The sequence below is a fragment of the Periplaneta americana genome, chromosome 5, assembly GCF_040183065.1.
Source record: "Periplaneta americana isolate PAMFEO1 chromosome 5, P.americana_PAMFEO1_priV1, whole genome shotgun sequence".
In the NCBI taxonomy this organism is placed as follows: Eukaryota; Metazoa; Arthropoda; class Insecta; order Blattodea; family Blattidae; genus Periplaneta; species Periplaneta americana.
The window spans coordinates 62079787-62101870 of NC_091121.1; the positions used below are offsets into that span (position 1 = coordinate 62079787).

The following is a 22084-nucleotide window of genomic DNA, read 5'->3' on the forward strand; positions in this document are numbered from 1 at the left end:
TACATTAATAAAAAAAAAAAGTTATCGCCGAGAACCGAACACAGGCCCCTGGGATCGCAGACCAAAATGTTACTGACTACTCCATCAGGTTGTCATGACGTAAACACCGTGACGAGAGACATATAGCTGCTAGGCTTGAAGTCTACGGACACAGCTCACATACAAACGTAATCGTGTAAATATTTCAATGTTCAGTACTAGTTAATGCTTTATTTGGACTGATTTACTGAAGCTTGGTGAAACCGGCTCTTACTCTAGACATTCCTCAAAGAGAAACATAACATGTTATTTTCACAACTTTTGTCTGAACAGCTGTGGTGTTATCCGCCATGTTTAACTGTCTGTTAAATGAGTTAACGGCCTGAACTCCTACATTTAAAGTTAACAAATGGTTAAGAATCTGTTAAGCCAAACTGGTGTTGAACAAATGGAAAAACTGTATTTAACAAACTGTTGAAGGTTTAACAGTCGTTAAGTGTTCTAACAATACTTGGACAAACCGGCCATGAGACTCACATTTTTCGTGAGCATCACAGAATTTGAATTAAGAACACTTCATTATTGCGACAGAACAGTAATTTTATGCGCACTTTAGTAATATCAATATATTTGACAAGATAAAGTAAATCAGCTTCAGTAAAAAAAGAAGGTTTTCAAATAAGTCATAAGTTAGTAATGAAAACGATATTGCAATGATACAATGCTCATATGAAATTGAATTTCAGGAGGATGAAATTGAATTTCAGGAGGGGGACACTACGACCCAACCTAGAGTATCCACTCCACTAACCCACGAGCTAGACACATTATCAAACCACACTGGCTGACTACATTAAGGTTCAAGGTTTCGAGCAGGCAACCTCACTTGTCCCTATACCAGTCTTCCCCATGCATCGTCAACTGGCATTTGGGGAATACTAGGAATGATGATGGAATGAAGATCAGAAAGATCTTAATGCTTACTACGGGGAAATGAAATTTTTCATATGAAAAATCGTAGGCCAAACCGGGACTCGAACCCGGACTGTCTGCGTGACAGACTGAAGATGTGACCACATACAATAGCAGGGTACTATTGTTGTTATTCAATTATGATGAAACTTAGTAAGCTTGAGCCATTTTTTCTTATATTACTTATATTTCAATATAATTCAACATTTTAATTGACCTCCTTTCTATTCTTCAGTTTGGTAAGTTAAGTGGTGTAAAAAAAACAATATACATATATAGGCCTATACATGCAATATGTTGTTTTGTTGTTTTCTAATGCCAGGCGTTTGACAATAAAGTCTATTGACCTCTTGCACTCCAATATTTTTTAAAGATATTGTCATGGTCAGCCACTGAAGCACAGAGTTTGAGGTGTTCCGAATCCAGTTCTTGATTTGAGTTGCACAATGGGCAGTTAGAGGACTGATATATTCCAATTCTATGCAAGTGTTTGGCCAAACAATCATGGCTTATACATGCAATATTGATAACATTTAGTAGATTCATTATGTCTGCTCGAATTTACTGCATACAATATTATAATCATAAATTTCCTATTTATCCCATTCTGTGTAGATGATATAACAAGGAATAATGACCAATGTGAAGTCGCATATGGCTACTGCTGATTTTCTAGACGTATTTAAAATGTCTGTTTGAGATTGAGTATTTAAAACATTTTCTTCCAATTTTTTATGTACCGGTATTAAATTAATACCTATAACTTAAGACTTTCACCTATGCACTATTTGTTAAATTTTTATTCATTCTTCAGTCTTACTTGATCCTTTTCCTCTAATGCTTTATTTCCTGCTATGTCTATATGACATCCATTGCAATGTTATCTGTTGTAATCACGTTTTATGAACCTTGATTAATGTTATAATTTCATGAATCATGATTGTTAATATAGAGTTGTAGTTGAAAATGGTCTGTAATGCAATGTTAGAATATGTTAACATTACAACTTTAATTATTACTTTGACATGAAATTAATATGCCAAAAAATTGAAGCATAAAATTGACACAGATTTGAACTAAACTCACCTTGAACTGCTCATGGAACTGGTTTGAATCCTGCTGCAGGTACTTCAACAGATGTGGAATCAGCACAGTATAGGAGTATGAAAATTGATCAAGGGCTGTGAAGAGTTTCAATTGTGCCCGAGATCGTACCTACAAAATTAAAATTTTGTTGAGTACAAATCCTTTAACATATATTAACTCAAGTGATCTAAGATTCAACGTACCTCACTGTAGTGACTGGTGCTAAGAGTTAAGAGATTGAGCATAATCTGACGATGGGTTTCAGTGAGGCACACACTACTGCGTTCCAGCAGTGATTCATGCTGCAACATGGTCCTATCAATTAACATTGCACGAAGATGGCGCTTCTGTCCCACCAACTTGTCCTCTAATACTTTTTTCACTACACGGAAGTTCTTCCAATGAACTTCAAAGCTGCTTCTTGAGCCAAACCGATCTATCAATAGATATTCCCACAACTGAAAAACGAAAGCATTACATCATGAAAAAGGAAAGCAGGCACACTATTCTTATAATATATTGCATAACTGACTCACCACAATAAGGCTGAAGAATGATTTGGTGTCATCCTCTCTGCAATTTAATAGTTTTATCTGCAGTCGATTTATTGTGTCTGCAATCGTCTTTCTAACATTGCTACCATCAGGCATTGTCACATTCCCAACTCCAACATCTACAGTGGGCATGAAAGGAGTGATGGCCAAACAGCTGTCGATGCTAAAGAAATAGAACATCTATGAGATACAAGTTCAACTAATATTAAAATATTCATACTGCGTGTTTCAATCTAATATGGGCCATGTGCGAGGTATTGTAAGTATCTCATTTTACATGTTCGGCATGCCCTCAGTCAGTCTGAGTAATTTAACCATTGTAATAAAGCATGTGTGTTTTCAGAGTGCAATATTTCTTTAAAAAAATTAGTATTCTGAATTTATGTTTCCTTTAGATCATCGTCTGTTCATATATAATTCTTAATTACTGGCTTTTAAGGAACCCGGAGGTTCATTGCCGCCCTCACATAAGCCTGCCATTGGTCCCTATCCTGAGCAAGATTAATCCAGTCTCTACCATCATATCCCACCTCCTTCAAATCCATTTTAATATTATCTTCCCATCTACGTCTCGGCCTCCCCAAAGGTCTTTTTCCCTCCGGTCTCCCAACTAACACTCTATATGCATTTCTGGATTCGCTCATATGTGTTACATGTCCTGCCCATTTCAAATGTCTGCATTTAATGTTCCTAATTATGTTGGGTGAAGTATACAATGCGTGCAGCTCTGCATTGTGTAACTTTCTCCATTCTCCTGTAACTTCATCCCTCTTAGCCCCAAATATTTTTCTAAGAACCTTATTCTCAAACACCCTTAATCTCTGTTCCTCTCTCAGAGTGAGAGTCCAAGTTTCACAACCATACAGAAAAACCGGTAATATAACTGTTTTATAAATTCTAACAGTTATATAAAACAGTTATATATAATTCTTACATAATATTATGTACAGAGTATGCTCGTAAAGTTCAAAGGAAGATTTCCTGATGTGATGGTTCCAACTCATGAAACAATCCATACATTTGTACGTAAATTTTGGGAAACTGGAAATAATGCACATAAGAAGCTCAGACAGGAAAAACGGATTTAGATGGAAGAAACATTGGAAGCATCCTAACACCCCTCCAAACTGAAAATATTTTGACAGTAGCCTCAACCTGACTGATGGCTTATGTGAGGACAGCAACGAATCTCTGGAGTCTCTAAAATCCATTTGTAACTTATTTACAAGACTCAATCCGATATGACGATTGGGTTTTTAATTCCAATGAGTGGAAGAAAGAGGAAGTGTGTTTGGGTAACTGATATTTTTTTGTAAAATAATCACATATTATTGATTATTAATGCTATTTCATATGTAATGTAAATGCCATTTCAGTTACAATGTCTAAAAAAAAAAAAAAACCGATTGATGTTCACGTAAAGGAACAGATAAATAATAATCGCCGAAACTTCATAATGAACTATATAATATTAAATAGTAATAGAAAATACTACTTCAGTGAGTGAACAAAAAGTACCACAAACATGAGACTGTAGTTACAAGAATAAGGTTATGCTAGACATAACTTGAATTACAATTTAACTTATCACAGCTTTATTAACAATGATAAGTCTTTTCTTTTAATTAATTCACACACCAACAAAGTTCTATAAAGTTATTCTAGTGATTACCTATATTTGTTCAACTTACAGTTTGACAGGTGGCTCTTCCCACACTGGAAGCATGGATCGACAGCCCAACACAGCTATCACAATACCAAGACTGCACTGAAGCTCTTCCCTGGAACAATCATGTTACATGGTCCACTTAAAACCTATCTTTAAATCTTGCCTCTGCCTGAAGTCTTATGTACAAAAAACAGAATGTTCTCTTGACAATGACATGTCTAACTACGTTTTACCTGTATTATCTTCTATCAGATCTGCAGTTTCTTTTGTCAGATTATACAATGATATAATTTACCTAGTCAGCTGAATTTCATCATTGATGAAGCTTTCAAGGCGTTTCAACTCGGGTGGTAGGTATCTGCTGATAAGAGACTGCACACATGCAACCTCTTTATCACCTGGCACATACCACTTCAGCTGCATATTGTAAGGGTTTCCTGGTTTACCCCAGTCCTAGTAACACAATAAGAGTTACGTGTAGAGACTATACCTGAGGTTCCTCCTTCACAAATAAAAATAAACTTAATTTCTCATACCCTAATTGGCAGATAATCCTTGATGGGGCGATCAAAGGAGCCTGTAATACTACGGTAATCTACAGGCATTATTGCTGTTAGGCTGCATAAGATATGTCGCAGAATACAGCTTGACGACAGGTAGCCTTCACGACATGTCAGATGAAGTGTGCGATCCATTACTTGTGTCAACTGGTCCATATAGGGTAAAATAGCATTGCCTCGGCACTCAACAACCTGAGAGTGAAAATAGAAACATATATATACATATTTATTTATTGGATATCTTTCTTATAGATGTTAAAGGCACCCCAACAATGCTCTGTTTTCTCATAATAATAAAAAAGCATATATAAAATTTAACACAATACTGCAAAACATAACAAGCCTCGTAATTCACAGTTCACAGCAAATTCAACATACCTTGGTAGAATATGCTGGTTGGTTTAAAATGCAAATTCATTATTCTCAAAAGTTATGAACAAAGTACCGTACTCTATCTACAGAGTTAAAGTACAAATCCGAACTTAGCAGTGAAGACCAAAACAACATAATAGTACTGTGGACCAATAAATTCAATAGAATTTATAAATGAGAAGTTATAAACGAGTAAAACATTTTTATCTATGGATAAATAGCAATAGAAGTGCATAAAAAGACATAAATTATTATTATTATTATTGTTGTTGTTGTTGTTATTATTGTTATTATTATTATTATTATTATTATTATTATTATTATTATTATTATTATTATTAAGCAGTGATAATGCAATTGAAGAGTTATATAGAATAATCCTGTTTAGCATGCAGATATTAGTGGCTGCATATGATGTGAACCTCAAAATTTTGTATTGTATACTTCATACAAGAAATAAATTAGGTGTGACATGTATTCTGAAATTCTTTACTTTGTCATTTACGAAGTATGAAGAAGTATTGTGATGTTACAAAACGTAAATTTAGAGATGAGCTGTTCTCGTGGAATCAGGAAGAATAATGTCAAGTTAAGGACCCTGCCATGGGGAGGGGGGGGAGGAAGGATCTCAGAAAATATAAGTTTTTAGTAACCATAATACCGAAAAAGTGGTTTTGGTCATTTCACTTGTGTATATAGATTTCTTCTAAACTAATGGTACGATTTTGTTCATATTCATATTCAGTAGACGCAAAGGCAACAAAGAGAAACATAATCACATGATACAGAATTTAAGTTCACTAACACTTCTTTTTAAATACAGAATTAAATTAGAAATGTATGTATCTAATATTTTATCTTTTGATAAGAACTTCACAAAGCATTTTTATACCACTAATAACAGTTACTAATCACATACAAAGTTCAAATAGAAATTTTGCTTGCTTACTTTTCTAATATACTGCCAAATTGTCTACAGCTTCAAATCAATTTAAAATACAAATTTTTCTCATTCTGAAATGCTATAAGATAAATGAAGTTTAATATTACTGAAAAATAAATAATGTTCTAACTTTTTTCAGCTATATTAATAAAAATAAAAAGAAAATCAAATTAAAGATTTTATAAAAAACAATGCTTACATGATAACTACTATTTTGTATAATAAAAGTACAGCATTTTAACAACTAACCTCAGAAAGTAGCAGTAAGTTGTACAACAGTTCATTGTCGAGTATCTCCTCCTTGAGTACATCATCACTGTCTACTAGTGTAAGAATTGTGTTACAGAAATGTGGCACGAGCATGCGCAGTGTCTCTTCAGGGTTCACCTGTAAATAGTCACATTAGATTTTTGTCTATAACAAAATTCATTGAAACAGGAACAATTGAACTGTTAAAACACGTGGAGGTTTCCTCTTTCCAGAATATATCTGGTTACTATTTTAATTTAAATTGTTTTACGGAAAAAGAATACTTATGAATATACAGAGCTGTAATATGGTGAAGAGAGTATTATTTTATTTTATTTTATATTCAAAATATAAGTAAAGCAAATAGCTTTTAAATTTGCACATTAATTACCTCAGGACATAACTTGAAACAGAAATAATGTATTAAACTATTACCAGTGTTTTTGTATTTCAATAAATTTTATTGTGATGCTTTAAATTTGTAATGATGCATAAAAAAAGTGTTTGTAATATAAAACATATTATGTACTTTGCATACACTTTAACACCAAAATGTTTAATTAATCATTCTTAATTTAAATAAAATAGCTCTCTAACCTTATTACTACATGGGTTTCCAGTGCAAAACACTTGACAATTTTTTATCATTAAGTCTTACAAATTTGTCTTAGATTAATTGATAAATTTTCAATTTGTGCATGTATGTCGATGAGTATGCTGTACATTAAAGATTATGAGCTAGTGAGATTTTGAAAACATGTTCTTACTCATCTTCGACCACATATCTCTACAAATCATTATTAAAGTAGAATCTATTATCAAGAATTGAGAATGGAATAATGTTGCGACTGGTCATAAAATCCTGTATTTTTATGAACAAAAGAATTTTGCCCATCCAAAGAAAATCACATTTTGCATTTTTCCACCTACAATTCATTACATGCGTCTAGATAAGAACCTGTGTTACTTTAATCCAGAAGCAAGTATAACATCCAGATCGCTGGGATGAATACTCTACCCTCAAATCTGAATGCTGTTATTACTTACCTTTGCAAATGAGCGAACCATTGTTGCCATGAAGTGTCCTGCCACCTTAGTTTCAAGAATACGTCCAGTAACAAATGAATGTAACTTCTTCAATGCTGACTGTAAGAGAAAGTCTCATTTATATTTCAGTATTCAGGTTTAACAAAATGTATTATATGCTCTAATGTAATTAAAAATTACACTTTATAAATTAATTAGGCGAGGAGAAAAAACTGCATAAAGTTAATTTATGGCAAAATAAAATTATTAGTACCTTGAAGATTTGTGATGAGGTTTGTGTAAGTACAGTGGTGCATGTAGAAGATATGGCTCCTTCTGCCATATTTTCAAGTTTGCTGCGCTTATCTTCCTCACGCTCTAAGCGTGTCATTTCTAATGAACTACTTTCCACAAGTGTAAAGCAGCGATCTAAGAACTGCAGCACAAAGTCTTCAAAATGTGCTGTTGCCAAACAGATTGTCTCCTCCTCCTGTAAGAACAGAACTCATGGTAGCAGTCTGCTCATATTTATAATTTGACAAACGTCTGAGAAAAAAATGATTACCTCTGTTAAGTCTTTCCAATGTTCTGATGCAGATGAGCAGTCAACAATAGGAACTAATGTTGCAAACGTAGAGATAAACTGGAAGGTTACGAAGCATTTCTTGATGTCATTGGGATCAATTCCTGGAAGAGTTGACATGAGTAGTGGAATAACATGTGTCCTTCCTTCCTTGAAATTACCACCTTGCACCATTGGACGTGCTACAGCTACAACACACTGCATTGCAGCTGTCAGTTTGTGTGGTTCTGTCAACGTTTCCAGAGTGGCATACATCCTGTCAATATTACACAAACGTGAAAACTAGAAACAACACACCATTATACAACACTTTATTATATGCGTGAAAGTAGGAAGTCCACCTTTCAACTACTTGAGGAATGATGATTGTAGGCCGCAATGTTGCTAGATGCTGTAATGCCTGGCTCACTTCTGCAAGGCCCAATTTGGAGAACATGGCTTGCATTGCTACAGGCTTGATGGATTCAACAAAATTAGTGATGTCCTCCTCTGAGAGCTTGTGGCTACTGGGTACAGGAGTCTCCCAGGTCAACTTTTTGTACCGCTCCCTGCAAGAGTTCAGACAACACTCATCTTAATATTTAAAATAGAACCTGAAGAGAAGAAGATCACTAAAACGGAAATAAATTTTTATAGCACTGAGGGGATTAAAATGCAAGAAACCATGGTCATTTAATGCTTCTGTCGAGTATACTAATAAGAAATGAATATATATGACAAAATTATTGTAAAATGATTTCTTGTTTTATACATTACTTGGTAATATTGAAACTGAATGAGATCTGAATACTTATTTGAAAACATAACCCTATAATTCGAAGGATATTAAACAATTCTAGTCAGCTGGGTAGCACAGTCGGTATAGCGCTGGTCTTCTGTGCTCGAGGTTGCGGGTTTGATTCCGGCCCAGCAGAGGCGGATTTTCAGGGGAAGCAAGGGAGGCCATGCCTCCTCTAATATTTTATCAGAACACAATATGGCAGTAATAATTCCAGCTGAATTAAGATCACAGACAAGTTATAGCAAATGAACAGTTTTCCTTTTATATTAATTTTACTATTCACTACGACTAAGATATAAGTTACGTAAAGTTGTTGGTGATGCCCACTCGCTATACTGTAGATAGTATATATAATTCGTACTGAAAAATAACAGATAGCTCTGTAACCTGTACAGTCGACATCTAGCAGCCTGCAGTGTCTATGCGAGAGCGGGAGAGAGGAGTTGGCTACATCACTCTACTCCCCGGTAACCATGACAACAGCAGTTCAACCAATAAGATAGCTGGTTAGCAGAGTGTTTAAACTTAACTAGAACGCACGAGGGGAGCCGAATTTGGAGACGTCCTACCCACCGCTGACAACTGTACTGCTTATAGTCACAGCTGGTTTCGGCTGTATTGGGAAGCTCTCTCTTTATCTCTCTTCTTGGTTTTAGAAATTTGAGTCACGTGTTGTTAGTTTTCTCTTCCTACGCAAAAGTTTTCTTTTATGTTAGATTTTTCTCTTGTTTGCTAGTGTTCCTGTTATTTTTTTTATTTTGTGTTAAGAAATATATTCATTTATACAGTATTTTAAATATATCCACAGTTTAGAAACAAATGCAGATTTGTCTCTAGCTCCTTCTAGTAGCAGTTGCTCAGTATATTGTGACCTAATTGATCGGTTTGTGAAGAAAGAGGATCGTCGAGTTAATTTGCTGTAAAATTAGACTATCTAATAATAATGAGCAAGCCCCGGATTCTTAGGTTCGAATCAATTTTGTTGCTATCTCGTTACTCTCGAAATATTACTTTTTTTATTCGTTTTATGTAGCAAAGAGCAATATTTTAAATTCAATATGTCCTAAAAAGGTCTAATTCGTAGGTTAGGACTTAAAATGTCCTAAAGAGAGGCAATCTTTACCAAGCTGTTGTAATATATTAACAGTATACTTATTTTTATTTTTTTCCCCGTAAAATCATGTAAAATCCTAAGCATAAGATTTAAAATCTTAAAGCATAAATTGGAAAACCTAATTTTAGTGTCTTAAAACCTATAAATTCTGCGCTTGGTAATGAGGTACGTCACAGGCCTTATATTTTTATATTCTCATCAGTCACGTCTTGGCCTCCTCAACTTTCAAACCCATCGTCCGCTAGTGCGGCCCAGATCGATGGCATTTTAAGTGTACAGGCTCATGTCAGTAGATTTTCTGGCATGTAAAAGAACTCCTGCAGGACAAAATTCCGGCACACCGGTGATGCTGATATAACCTTGGCAGTTGCGAGCATCATTAAATAAACCATAATTTTTTTTAAACAACTCTGAACATGAAAAGTAATAATGATTATTTATGTAAAACAAGTCTTCATTCATGTAATTTTATAGACTGCAGAGTATTCAAGAATACATGTAGTAATGAAAAGAAAACATTTTTATATTTACACTTTGAAGAGAGACAGACACAAAGTGTTGTGATCAAATTTACATGTTTTAAAAAAATGTATTTCATTCCCATTTTTATTTCTATATAAAGCAATCACAATGAATGTCCAGATTTTAACATAAATGCACAAGATGCAACACCAAAATTGTAATGTGACTGAACCGGAGGTACCAACCTTTTAAGTGGGTTATCAGTAATCCCACAGTATGCATGGCAACAGTTGTAAAGCATATATAATTATACATAACCTGTCACTTCTGCTGCGAAAAGAATAAAATGATTTGTGGTATATTTTGCATCTAGCTACTTTTCTGCAAATTTCTTCTTGAAGCATACTTCTCATTGTGATGTCATTTTGATCTTCTGAATCAGAAGTGACTCCAGTGTTGTTGTGTTTAATGAAGGTGTGAATTCTGTCTGATTTTTCTTCACAACACTGAAGACTCTTTCTATAGGGGAGTCACTGTGAGGCACACTTAGTACTGCAAACACATTTGCACGTAATGTTTTATAGTTTATTTGTCCACCTTCATTTCTGAGTCCACACCTGTGGAGTAATGGTTAGCACTTCTGGCCGCGAAACCAGGTGCCCCGGTTCGATTCCCGGTCGGGGCAAGTTACCTGGTTGAGGTTTTTTCTGGGGTTTTCCCACAACCCAATATGAGCAAATGCTTGGTAACTTTCGGTGCTGGACCCCGGACTCATTTCACCGGCATTATCACCTTCATCTCATCCAGATGCTAAATAACCTAAGATGTTGATAAAGTTTCGTAAAATAACCTACTAAATAAAAAAAAAAAAAAAATCATTTCTGAGACTAATTCTGGCCTTCATTTGCATCTATTTTAGATCCATTTATAATACTGTATATTCAGGAAAAGTATCGCATTGGTAAGATGCAAATTTCTCTTCAAGTTTCTCACGCTCATCTTCATTAACTGAATTTGGAAAATTTTTAATAAAATATGCAAGAGATGAATGTGAAACATTTTTTGTGCAAAATAGCTACAACTTCTGCATGCTTAATAAACTGAGTCTCAATTGGGTATTTCTTTATACATTTTTTCTTCCTCTTTTGCTGTGATAATTTTGGTTTTCCATAATAGTGAGGGGAGGGGAGGGGGAGCAAATACGTAATAGTTGGCACCTCTGCAGTGAACACTTTATGGTCATATTTGAGGACTATTGGACCAAATACATCTTAGTACTGATGATTTTTCATTTGAGATGAACGATTTCCAATGTTCCAAAAGTATTTTGAGAATCTCAAGAGTGTCATTCTGTCAAATGCTTTTTTTTGAGCAATTCTAAATAAATGGGATATTGTTTAAGTTTAAATTCATCACAATGTATGTTGCACTAACTTTGACTGAATATCTTTAATTTTTAATATCAGTCATCACTGGGCAATGAAGATGAGGCTCAAAATATTTTAATATCAGTACTCATCTATGTGTATGAAGATAAGTGAATGGAATATTTCAGCATCAGTATATACTTAATATTTTACAATACACAAGAAAAAAATAAAAGTACACTCACATGTGTAATCGTTGGATGAAATAATATGGCAGTTTACGTAGAAGATCTTTGAGCTTCATAAGCCAACGACCAAAATTAGCAGGATGGAAGTAAGATTCTAAGGCCTTCATAAACTTGTCCAGGTACTTCTGAGCACTGCTTCCACCTCCCTGAAATGTGTAACAAAATAAGACTAACTCAAAAACTAATGCTGTTGATCTTTTCGGGTCTTGTTCAGATTAAATTCTGAGAGAAATAAGAGTCAAGTGAAGGTAGAAGAAGGCACAAAACATAGAAGAATGATCCATGTTGTGAGACAAAGTGATTGTAGGACAGGTTTTCTTGGTTTCCTATGTGTTAGTCATTTTACTATTGTTTGATCATTAACATATCAGTAACACAGAAGCTTCTGTACTTTACAGGGTAATGAAATAACTTTTAAGAACATTCCAACTCACCAATACAGAAGTTATCCATAGTGCAATTGGCGCTGTATCAATTTTGTGATGTTTGGAAGACTGCACATTCTTATACGACACAGGCAAATTGAGGCTTCGAAGAAATCTGGTAAACATAAGTGGGATATAAGGCTCCCAGTCAATGTAACCAATATTGCAGCTTGCTAACCGTGCCATTAACCACATTATGTCCTGCAACACACAGAAATATAAGAATCCCTCTTTCAACAGTGTAGCTTAAATTAAAAAAAATAAGACTCAACTGAAGCACTTACCCCTTCCCAGGCTGGTGCATTGTGACAAACTTCCCATAAATTCATAAACTCGTGAAACCATAGTTCGTAACCGAGTGAACTCTTTTCCGGAGGTAATGCAATAGGAAGGAACCATTCCAATGTTTCTACTGTGGCACACATGGTGCCTGAGTCAAAAGGACACAGCCGAGGTCGAAACATATCTAGTATCGCTTGTGTTGCTGAGGCAGGAAAGTAGCTGTAAGAAAATGTCACAACTTTAAATGCTGAAAAACTCAAAGTAGTTCATGCATGCACCCATATGCATACACACACACAGTGGCATACCAATGGAAGGGGAGTGTTTAACTGCCCTCTGGAAAACTAAGAAGAAAAAAAGAAAGAAAAGAGGAAAGAAAGACAATGATGTTAAGTCCTGTCATTTTCATCAGAGGTAAATGATCCTTAAAAAAAATCTAATGATTAGTTCACACTGATATTCTTTGAGTCTTATATTTAGTTATTGATTATGATTAACACAAATTTGTTCTCTTATATCGTATTAGTAGTTTTAATATACAGTTACCCTTAAAAAGAATGAGACGATTCTTGGTCGTCGGAAGTTAAAGTTCTACAGCGCGGTTCACTCGATGTCGACGTAACGATAAGTACCATAAAAAATAGAACAAGAATTGTTACAAGGACCAGAATAAGGATCACGAAGAAGACAGCCATTTAAGGCCACGATTTCACACCTTAGCTCGGGTAACAAAATATCATTGCTTCTCTGTACCGAATGGCAAATGCCTGCTATCGGATCTACATTCTGGACTGCTGCTGTCACTGTCTTGTCTCGGTAGCTCATATAGTAGCGTGTCGGTTCCTCCGTATAACCGACACATCTCGTGTTCGATCCCAGGTGAAACTTTTTTTTTTACTGAGTTGTAATTAATTTGTTCAGAGTTCCTCTACTATCTAATTTGTTGAAAATATGGAATAATTTATGTCCAATTTTTGGGTCTTACAAGTGGGCTGAACCTCGTCAAAAAAAAATAAATCTTACTTGGAAGTTAAAAGTATTCTTCCTCAAACAAAAATCATAAAAAACTAAAAGAGACCTGGTAACTTAAAATCTTGTCCACATACCATCAGCTTCTATTACAGCTCTAAGTCGATCCGGCATGAATGTCACGAGATTGTGGAATAAGTTCTGATCCTCGGCGAGATCTTCCCAGGTGTCAACACCTTGATCCCACAATTCATCTCGATTTCGAGGGCGTCGGTGGGCATAGGTGACTATCCTTCTCTTTTTCAATTCCGCCCATAAATTTTCGATGACATTCAAATCAGGTGACATCGGAGGCCAATTAATGATTTCGATCTCGGGTCTCCTTTGAAACCATCTTTGAATGCTTGCAGCATAGTGCACGGGATGGTTACCCTGCTGGAACAGCAATGTTCCTTCGGAAAAACATTCTCGGACGGAAGGAAGGAAAATATTTTCCAGAATGTGCTCGTAAGTTCCCGCATTAAACCGGCCATCGATGTGTTCTATAACACCAGATCCACCCCCAACACGATATGCTAAAGTGCCCCAATCTTACACGTCGGTGCACATATCACTGATCATGTCGGAGACCATCCTCACGACAGACACGGACAGGACCTTCGTAGTCACTCGAGATGGTTGTTTCTTCGGAGAAAATTACATTTCTCCAATCAAAATCCACTCGATTGGTAGCGAAGGCAAGACGGTTGACAGCTTGTGCTTCCCCCAATATTTCCATTTGCGCAGCCCTCCGGCTCCTAATACTGCGGTTCCTCAAACTGCTGATCACAGTCTGTGAAGAACCGGGAAAGTTAGATGCTGCTCTTATTTCGTTCAGTCTGAAAGGGGTCCAGTCGAACTGTCTCGAATAAGAGAGCATCCTCTTCCAATAAAGAAATCCGCGGACGCCCAGGAATAGGGCGATTTTTGACCTCCCCTGAATTTTGGTAACGATGAATCCCCTCGCGGCTGTACTTCCAGGAACACCGACCAAACGGCCAGCAGATCTAGCCCCATATCCAGCCTCAACTAGAGCTATAAATCGCTGTCTCATGTCACGTCGGTTCGCCATTAAGATGAGAAATGAGGGATGACGATAATACTTTAGTGTAGACATGACTATTTAACGTGATATAGAATTATTGAAATAAGGGGCATCTTGCACAGTAAGAGTTCATAAATCAACCCTAAATTAAATATTTAAATAACAGGATATAACAGGAAGTTCAATTGTTGCGAAACTAATCAAATTAAATCTAATTACATTAAGTAAACAAATCCCAAGTTATGACACAACATTTCTACAGCTAAATTGTAGGTTATTAACATAAGCATTGAATAGGTCCGTGCTTATGCGTTGGACGACAAAACCAAACATCGAAAGTTCGAATCTTGCCAAGGAATATAACTTCTTGCTTTTTATAATGTAAATCAGACTTCTAACTACATTTATATTTCTTACATTTATTAATATTTATAGCCAACATTGAATTTGTAAAGAAAAGACTTTAGAAATCTCATATGGAATTTGTGATCTGTAGTGACATAAACATAGATTATCTCTCGGAACTTTTCCGTAAAAGTAAATTAAATTCACTCCTTGAAACTGGAAACCATAGTCGTAGAGTCATTTTCCCACCTGCATACAAGCTGAAGTAGCACAGCCATTGATAAAAGTTTTGTACACAGAATTAGACTGACAGAACCTATTCGACAGAACCTATAATCAATGGCTTGTCTGAACATGATAAACAAATCCTAAGTGTTTCCAATGTCACTGAACAATTTCAAAATATTAATTTAAAAACTAAAAAAGGGTCGTAAATGCTGTAGACTATCTAGTGATTATTTACATTTATGTCTACGGAATGAATCTTGGGAAAACGTATATGATACTGATACTACTGATATTAAGAGTAAATGTATTGTATTTTTCACTTAATTTCAGAATCACTTCAGTGGATGTTCTCCACTCAATGTTGTAAAAAAATTCAAAAGTAAAAACATGTAGATAACGCAGGGACTTAAAAATCTCATGTATTAAAAAGAAGAATCTATATGTAATGAGTTGCAATGTAATGATCCTCATGTTCTTAAATACTACAAGAAGTACAGTGTAATTTATCAAAAATTATGAAAGAGGGAAATAGAATACATTTGAATAGAAATATACAAAATGCAGATAATGCAATTAAAGCTATTCGGAATATTATTAAAGTTAAACTTGTAGATATCCTAAGAAAGAAAATATTTTTTCATTAAAACCATTGATTATAAAGTAGAGGATCCCAAATCTATTGCAAATTCTTTTAACGTCTTATAGTATATAGTAAAGAAATATTATTGACAAATTAAACATTCAAGATTTTGCAAAAGATACTGCAATTGGTAACTTAACAGATGCATTTAATAATTAGTATTAATATATGTAATTAGTCAATAACTGCAAAAGTGCTTTTTCGTTCAATCATAACATGAATAAAATTGAATTCACATTAAATTAAACACTATTGCAAACACGTAGATAAAATAGTTCAAATCAACTGAAGGGGTGAGAATGAAATAATCCAAAGCCACACTTTTAACAAAAATTGTTTTTGTGCGAGTGCATTTCTTACACATATGGGAAAGCTACTAATAAAATATTGTAATAATTACTCAACAAATGACATAGCCTAAGGACTCTAAACTTTTATAAAAGTGTGTCTGTGTGGCTTAGGAATATTTTTCAATTTCATTTTAATTGTTAGTTTTTAATATATATGAATTTACATTGTATGTGTGTGTATGTATAAATGCATTCATTAGATTAACGTTTATAATATTATAACTTGTAATTTTGTATTGTCTGTGATCATTAACATTTAATCTGAGGACTTTTTAAAACTCTATTTCAACGTTATTTAGCTATTTCAAAGTTATTTAGACAAAAAAAAATAGTTGTGTACACGAGGAATCGAACTCTCACTCTTCTACACAACATGCAGAAATCTTAGCGTCTGAGCTATTGAAACGACACGAAAGCTTTCCTTTCTGTGCGGAGTGTCAATCTAGTCATGAAGGTCCATTGTCAATTTAACTACACGATTTATGTATATATTTATCTTTTATTTACGCAATATTATCATATTTTTTACAGTTTTTGAAGTGAATTTCGGAACGATGCTAGTAACAAACCAAATAGCCTGAATTTAAGTAACTCAATATTTGTTATCTTGTGTATCAGTGCTCTGGTCTCTGATCATGCGCAGTGTCTTACATCTGAGACTTAGGAATATTCAATCGTCTCATCCTTTTCTAGGGAAACTGTACATAGATGTGATGGTAACAGTGTATTATTTCAATCTAATATTCAGTTATTGTTTCAATAACTTGCTTCAATTTTATACCAATTGACCATAAGTAGTATTATTCTGTGTAATGCAATCGAAAAAAAAACTTGACACAGTCTTCATGAAAAGAGAATCTTAACATAATAAAATTAACCAGTAATATTCTCCTTTATAAACCTTGTTAATAAAATTACAAAGTGAAAGCTACTAAGGAAACAATGCCATTGTCAGGAGTTTAAGGTCTTGGTTTAAGTTCGAGTGTATCAAAAATCTATAGAATTAATATATAATTTTATGATAAGGCACAAAAACCTTACTGAAACCCTTTCCCCATGAAAGAAATCAAGCATGAATGCACTTCTAGAGCCATACAAAACAAGACTTCTTCAAAGAATTCTTCAAATGAGAGTTGAGGAAGAGTTCTATGAATGGACTATCTCCAGATTCAGTGCATATTTATATAATTATACAATAACTGAATTCTTCACATATACTTACTATCTTGCTGTATGTACCAAAGTATCTAGTGTACTATCCAGGGACCTGCAAACATGAACATTTACATTTATTTTTGTTCATATTTAATTAAGAATTAAGAAATAACTATTATTTCGTGGCAAAATAATAATTTTTAAAGTGTGTTCATGTTTCATATTATTTAATCAATGTATTCTTTTTCTTCACGTCTGCTAAAAACAACTTTAACTACAAACAAGTCTTTCAGTGATTGCTAGTATAATACAATCTCAATTATCTGCTTTAATACAAGGGTTAGGGCATAAGTCATGGTAACTATTTTTTTTTCAAAGGTAAGGTTCTTATCACAAAATGTCATATGTTGCAAGCAAGATGTGCAGTCATAGTGTGTATTCACAACACAAGATGGCTCTGTGTTTGTTTGTAACAGAACAGAGAGTAATGTTAAATCAGTTGTCAATGTAGCACCATGCAGGATGGATGTAACCCGTGTGGAACAATGCTCGTGTATCAAAATAGCAGTTTTCTGTGGGAGGAATGCCAGAGAAATGGTAGAAGCTGTCGGGAATAATGCCCTTCCATACAGGAAGCCTATAATGTTATGGCAACAACTATAAAAAACATGAGGAGCAAAATGTTGGCGTGTTGTTAAATGTCTGTATATTTCATCCATTCCTTGTCCTTTAATCTGTATATTTCACATTTTCCACCCAAGCTCGAATTCTAAAAAAAAATATACATATATAGTTGCCATGACTTATGCCCCAACCCTCGTAGATGGGACATAGTGAACAATTAATCAAGGAAAATGGATAATCCATAATATTAATTAATTTTAATGGTCTTAAAGATATGTGGCGCAATTTAAGATGCTTTAAAAAGTCAGTTTCTTTTTTTCTACACTTTCCCGCAACTAATTTCCTTTTTACATCCATTCTAAGTTTGTTAATTACTAATAAATATTCGAGTAAGGGGATGCAAAATGAAATTTTTATGATAATCCAAAGGATTTAAGTGGAAGTATTTATTTAAATATGACACAGAAATGAAGGAAAGTTACGCATTCAGAAAATTTATCCTGATTGTGGTAGGCATGAGCCAGAAGAGTAAACCATAATTGTATACCACTTGATAATTTGCAGAATTGTTAACCAAGGGACAGATAACAGAGATTCTACTGTATTGGTTAAAAAAAAATACCTGAACTCGCCAATATAAAATCACTTAATTTCATATTCTTCTCAGTATTTATGTCAACAAATTAAAATACGCAAATAATTTTCCCAACATTGTATTTCATGTGAATTCATAAACAAATGTAAAAAATTTAACTTATCCATTATTTTCCACTTACGAAAAGTAGCGATACATGCCAATGGCTCCTGGACTGGTAGACATGATTCGCTTACAAAGGTCATAAAGAGGTTCCCATGCAAGTTCCAATTCCTCGGGAGAAATTAATTCTTTTTTTCTGTAAGAAAATACAATACAATGTAAATCACATCTAGGAGGTAGTGTCTCTCACAAAATTTTTATTAGTTGTGTTCTTGTATTTTGTAACCATTTCTTCTAGTTCATTACATGTCACATAATTTCAATCAATCAATTAGGCATTATGGAGCATATCAATTTCATGTCAATTTCACAACCTGCCTTCATTCTGTTCTATTTATAGCCAGGTCTTTCCATGTCATATAAATTGGAGTCTAAAAATTCCCAGGCTTTTACTAACGTCTGATAATACATTCAAGTTCAGTAACTCTAAATCTTACATATGCTTATCTTCAAGACATCCAGAATTTATTTTTGATCGGAAATAAGTTTCATTTTAAAGTTTTTGCACTTTTACAAGCAGCAACAGCAGTATTAATAATAATAATAATGTTGTGGTGATTTTATTTAATGCTTTCAACTGCAGAGTTTATTTAGTGTTGAAATTCGACATGATCAAGAAGTGGCCATCGAATTTTGTCTGAAATTCCTATCAGGTTCAACGTGCCATAAATCTACGATACAGGTCTCTCAGTCTCACTGTCCTAATGGAGGAAATCCTTTCAATAAATTTTTCGCATTTTAAAATTAATTGCTCTTGGATGGGTTTGAACCCATGAACCTCGGATCCAACAGTCAGGATGGTAACAGCAAGACCAAGGACAACCTAATTTCATAAGTTTTATATATTTTTATTATTATTATTATTATTATTACTATTATTATTATTCACTCCCCCCACCCCAGTTAAATTTATGTAAGTTATGGAAAAATGGATATATTTTAAACTAGGTACCTAAGATTCATCAACTCCATATTCATTCTTAATAGTACCAGTACATAATTCATTTACGTTCAGATATACAGGGTATCCCATTTATCTTGTGCATCTATTATAACTATTTTGTTTGAATAGGTATTGGAATTTTTGTTTTTGAGCGTTATGTTAGAATGAGGGGCTAACATGAGTGTGGAGATTTGGTGCATGTAACTACATTATCGTACAAGATACACGTGACATCATCAATTTTTCAACTAGCACTACATACTTTAATCATGTTATATTGATTACACATATTAAGATGAGTTCAAAAATGTATCACAATGTCACCTTCCTAATCAATAATAACAACAAAACGAAACAAAAACGTAATTCCAATGTGATAATGTTATGCTCTGAGAGTCACAGAAGATGTTCCAAATAGTGACCATTCACATTAATGTACATTCAAAGGTGTTCCCCGAAAGACAGTATGACTGCCCGACATGTTGCTGGCTGAATGAACACACAAGCCTGTTGAATACGTTGTTGCATGTTGTCTGGTGTTGTCAGAATGTTCTGGTATACACTGTCCTTTACAGTCCCTCACAGGAAGAAGTCGAGTGGCGACAGGTCCGGAGAACATGCAGGCCACTGTACATTGATTGTGGTGTCGACAGTTGTTGTGGTTTGTTTACATGTTAAACAGCAAACACACAACACACGATGTGTACGGACATCAGTCATCTTTCGTTTTGTGCAAGTTAATGACGTCAGTCGTCTTTCGTTTTGTGTAAGTTAATGCACAAGATGAATGGGACACCACAACAAACAGCACATTCTGATGGCATTAATTTTGAATTTTGTTGTTGTTATTGATTGGGAAGGTGACATTGTGATACATTTTTGAACTTGTCTTAATGTGTGTAATCAATGTAACATGATTAAAGTATGTAGTGCTATTTGAAAAATTGATGACGTCACGTGTATCTTGTACCATAATGTAGTTACATGCATCAAATCTCTACACTCATGTTAGCCCTGCATTCTAACATAACTCTCAAAAACAAAAATTCCAATACCTATCCAAACAAAAAAGTTATAACAGGTGCACAAGATAAATGGGGCACCCTGCATAATAATTCATTACACTAATTATTAATCAGTACTGAGAAATTAAGAGATTCATTTTAATGTAGGCTAGAAATGGCCGATAAATTTTCTCTGAAGCTCTATCATTCAAAAATAGCATAGATGCATTATATGAATCTCCCAGCTTTAACATCCTGCTTGGTGAAGATTTTTCTATGCATCCTTCATTTTCTTCTCAGAAAGTGAAAGACAGCAGAGGGGAAACAGAAAATGGACAAGAAGACCAAGTTGAAAAATGAGAATTCCAAGACTTTCTGATTGAAAATGCAATTTATTTCACAAATGTTGAATTCTACTGGATCACTTAGCACAGAAAACAGTTGAAAAGGCATGAGTGTTTTGCTTTGAAATGAGATAAAAGGAGACAAGAGAGACACTTAGAAATGGAAAAAGGAGACAGCCTTCCTATAAAAACTCAACTAATCCCTGATGATTTCCAACCATAAGGGTGAAAGGTCAACCAATCTTTGGTTACTTTCAACAGAGAGAAGTGAAGGGATGATAAATGGTCATGGTAAACTAGGCAATATTAGAAGTAAGATCATAGTGGGTTATGAAGCCAAAGAGCTTTTTCTATTTCTTGGTATTATAGTACAGGAAGAGGTAATGGGAATGGGGGGAGGGGTCAACATTTTGGAAATCTTTGTGTCAACTTAGGAAAGAGAAGGTTTTGAAAAATAAGATTGAGAGTGTCTATATAGACTCCCAAAAAAATCAGAGTTGCTTCAAGTCTTCAACTGATACCCAAGAAGTTCAAAATTGCGTTAAAGCTTCCCCCCCCCCTTTAAATGAATGGAAATATGTTAGGGGAGATGCAGAAAGAGTGAAAAATTTAAGGCTGGCCAGTGTCTTGGTAAGTAGGCAAAGTATTACTTTTCTGGAGATTCCAGAGCAGTGATAGCATCGTATGACAGAAATACACTCAGGGACAAAAAAAACCGGACACTTTAATATTTGCTGGTATTTTGCAAAATATTATCTTCTCATACAATATTATGGTGGACATCTGTTGTTATGGAGACGTGTATACATTGTTGATTGTTTTTTGTTTTATAAAGAAGCCATTACAACCAAATATTCCAATTTTGCTTTCGGAGTCTCAGCCATAACAATTTTGTCTCAACCGTTTTGTGCTTCATTATCGTTATCATTCGTTATTTCTTTATTTTTACATTTTCTGAGTTTAAGTGGG

The 22084-nt window shown here is 34.4% G+C and overlaps 1 protein-coding gene across 3 annotated transcripts in view; it reads right to left on the minus strand.

Annotated features, from left to right (window-relative positions):
- The window catches only part of LOC138699729 (proteasome activator complex subunit 4B-like), a 58675-nt gene that overhangs the window by 26961 nt on the left and 9630 nt on the right, over nt 1-22084 (minus strand). For all 3 annotated transcript variants that reach the window (XM_069825830.1, XM_069825831.1, XM_069825832.1), the window contains exons 3-18: nt 18844-18960; nt 17511-17555; nt 12675-12891; nt 12400-12591; nt 11963-12111; nt 8335-8541; nt 7976-8249; nt 7685-7900; nt 7432-7530; nt 6385-6522; nt 4797-5012; nt 4556-4713; nt 4283-4372; nt 2574-2754; nt 2241-2495; nt 2038-2166 (exon numbers count right to left, since the gene is read on the minus strand). In XM_069825830.1, coding sequence (XP_069681931.1) covers nt 2038-2166; nt 2241-2495; nt 2574-2754; nt 4283-4372; nt 4556-4713; nt 4797-5012; nt 6385-6522; nt 7432-7530; nt 7685-7900; nt 7976-8249; nt 8335-8541; nt 11963-12111; nt 12400-12591; nt 12675-12891; nt 17511-17555; nt 18844-18960 — 2683 coding nt within the window. The remainder of the gene's footprint in view (nt 1-2037; nt 2167-2240; nt 2496-2573; nt 2755-4282; nt 4373-4555; nt 4714-4796; nt 5013-6384; nt 6523-7431; nt 7531-7684; nt 7901-7975; nt 8250-8334; nt 8542-11962; nt 12112-12399; nt 12592-12674; nt 12892-17510; nt 17556-18843; nt 18961-22084) is intronic.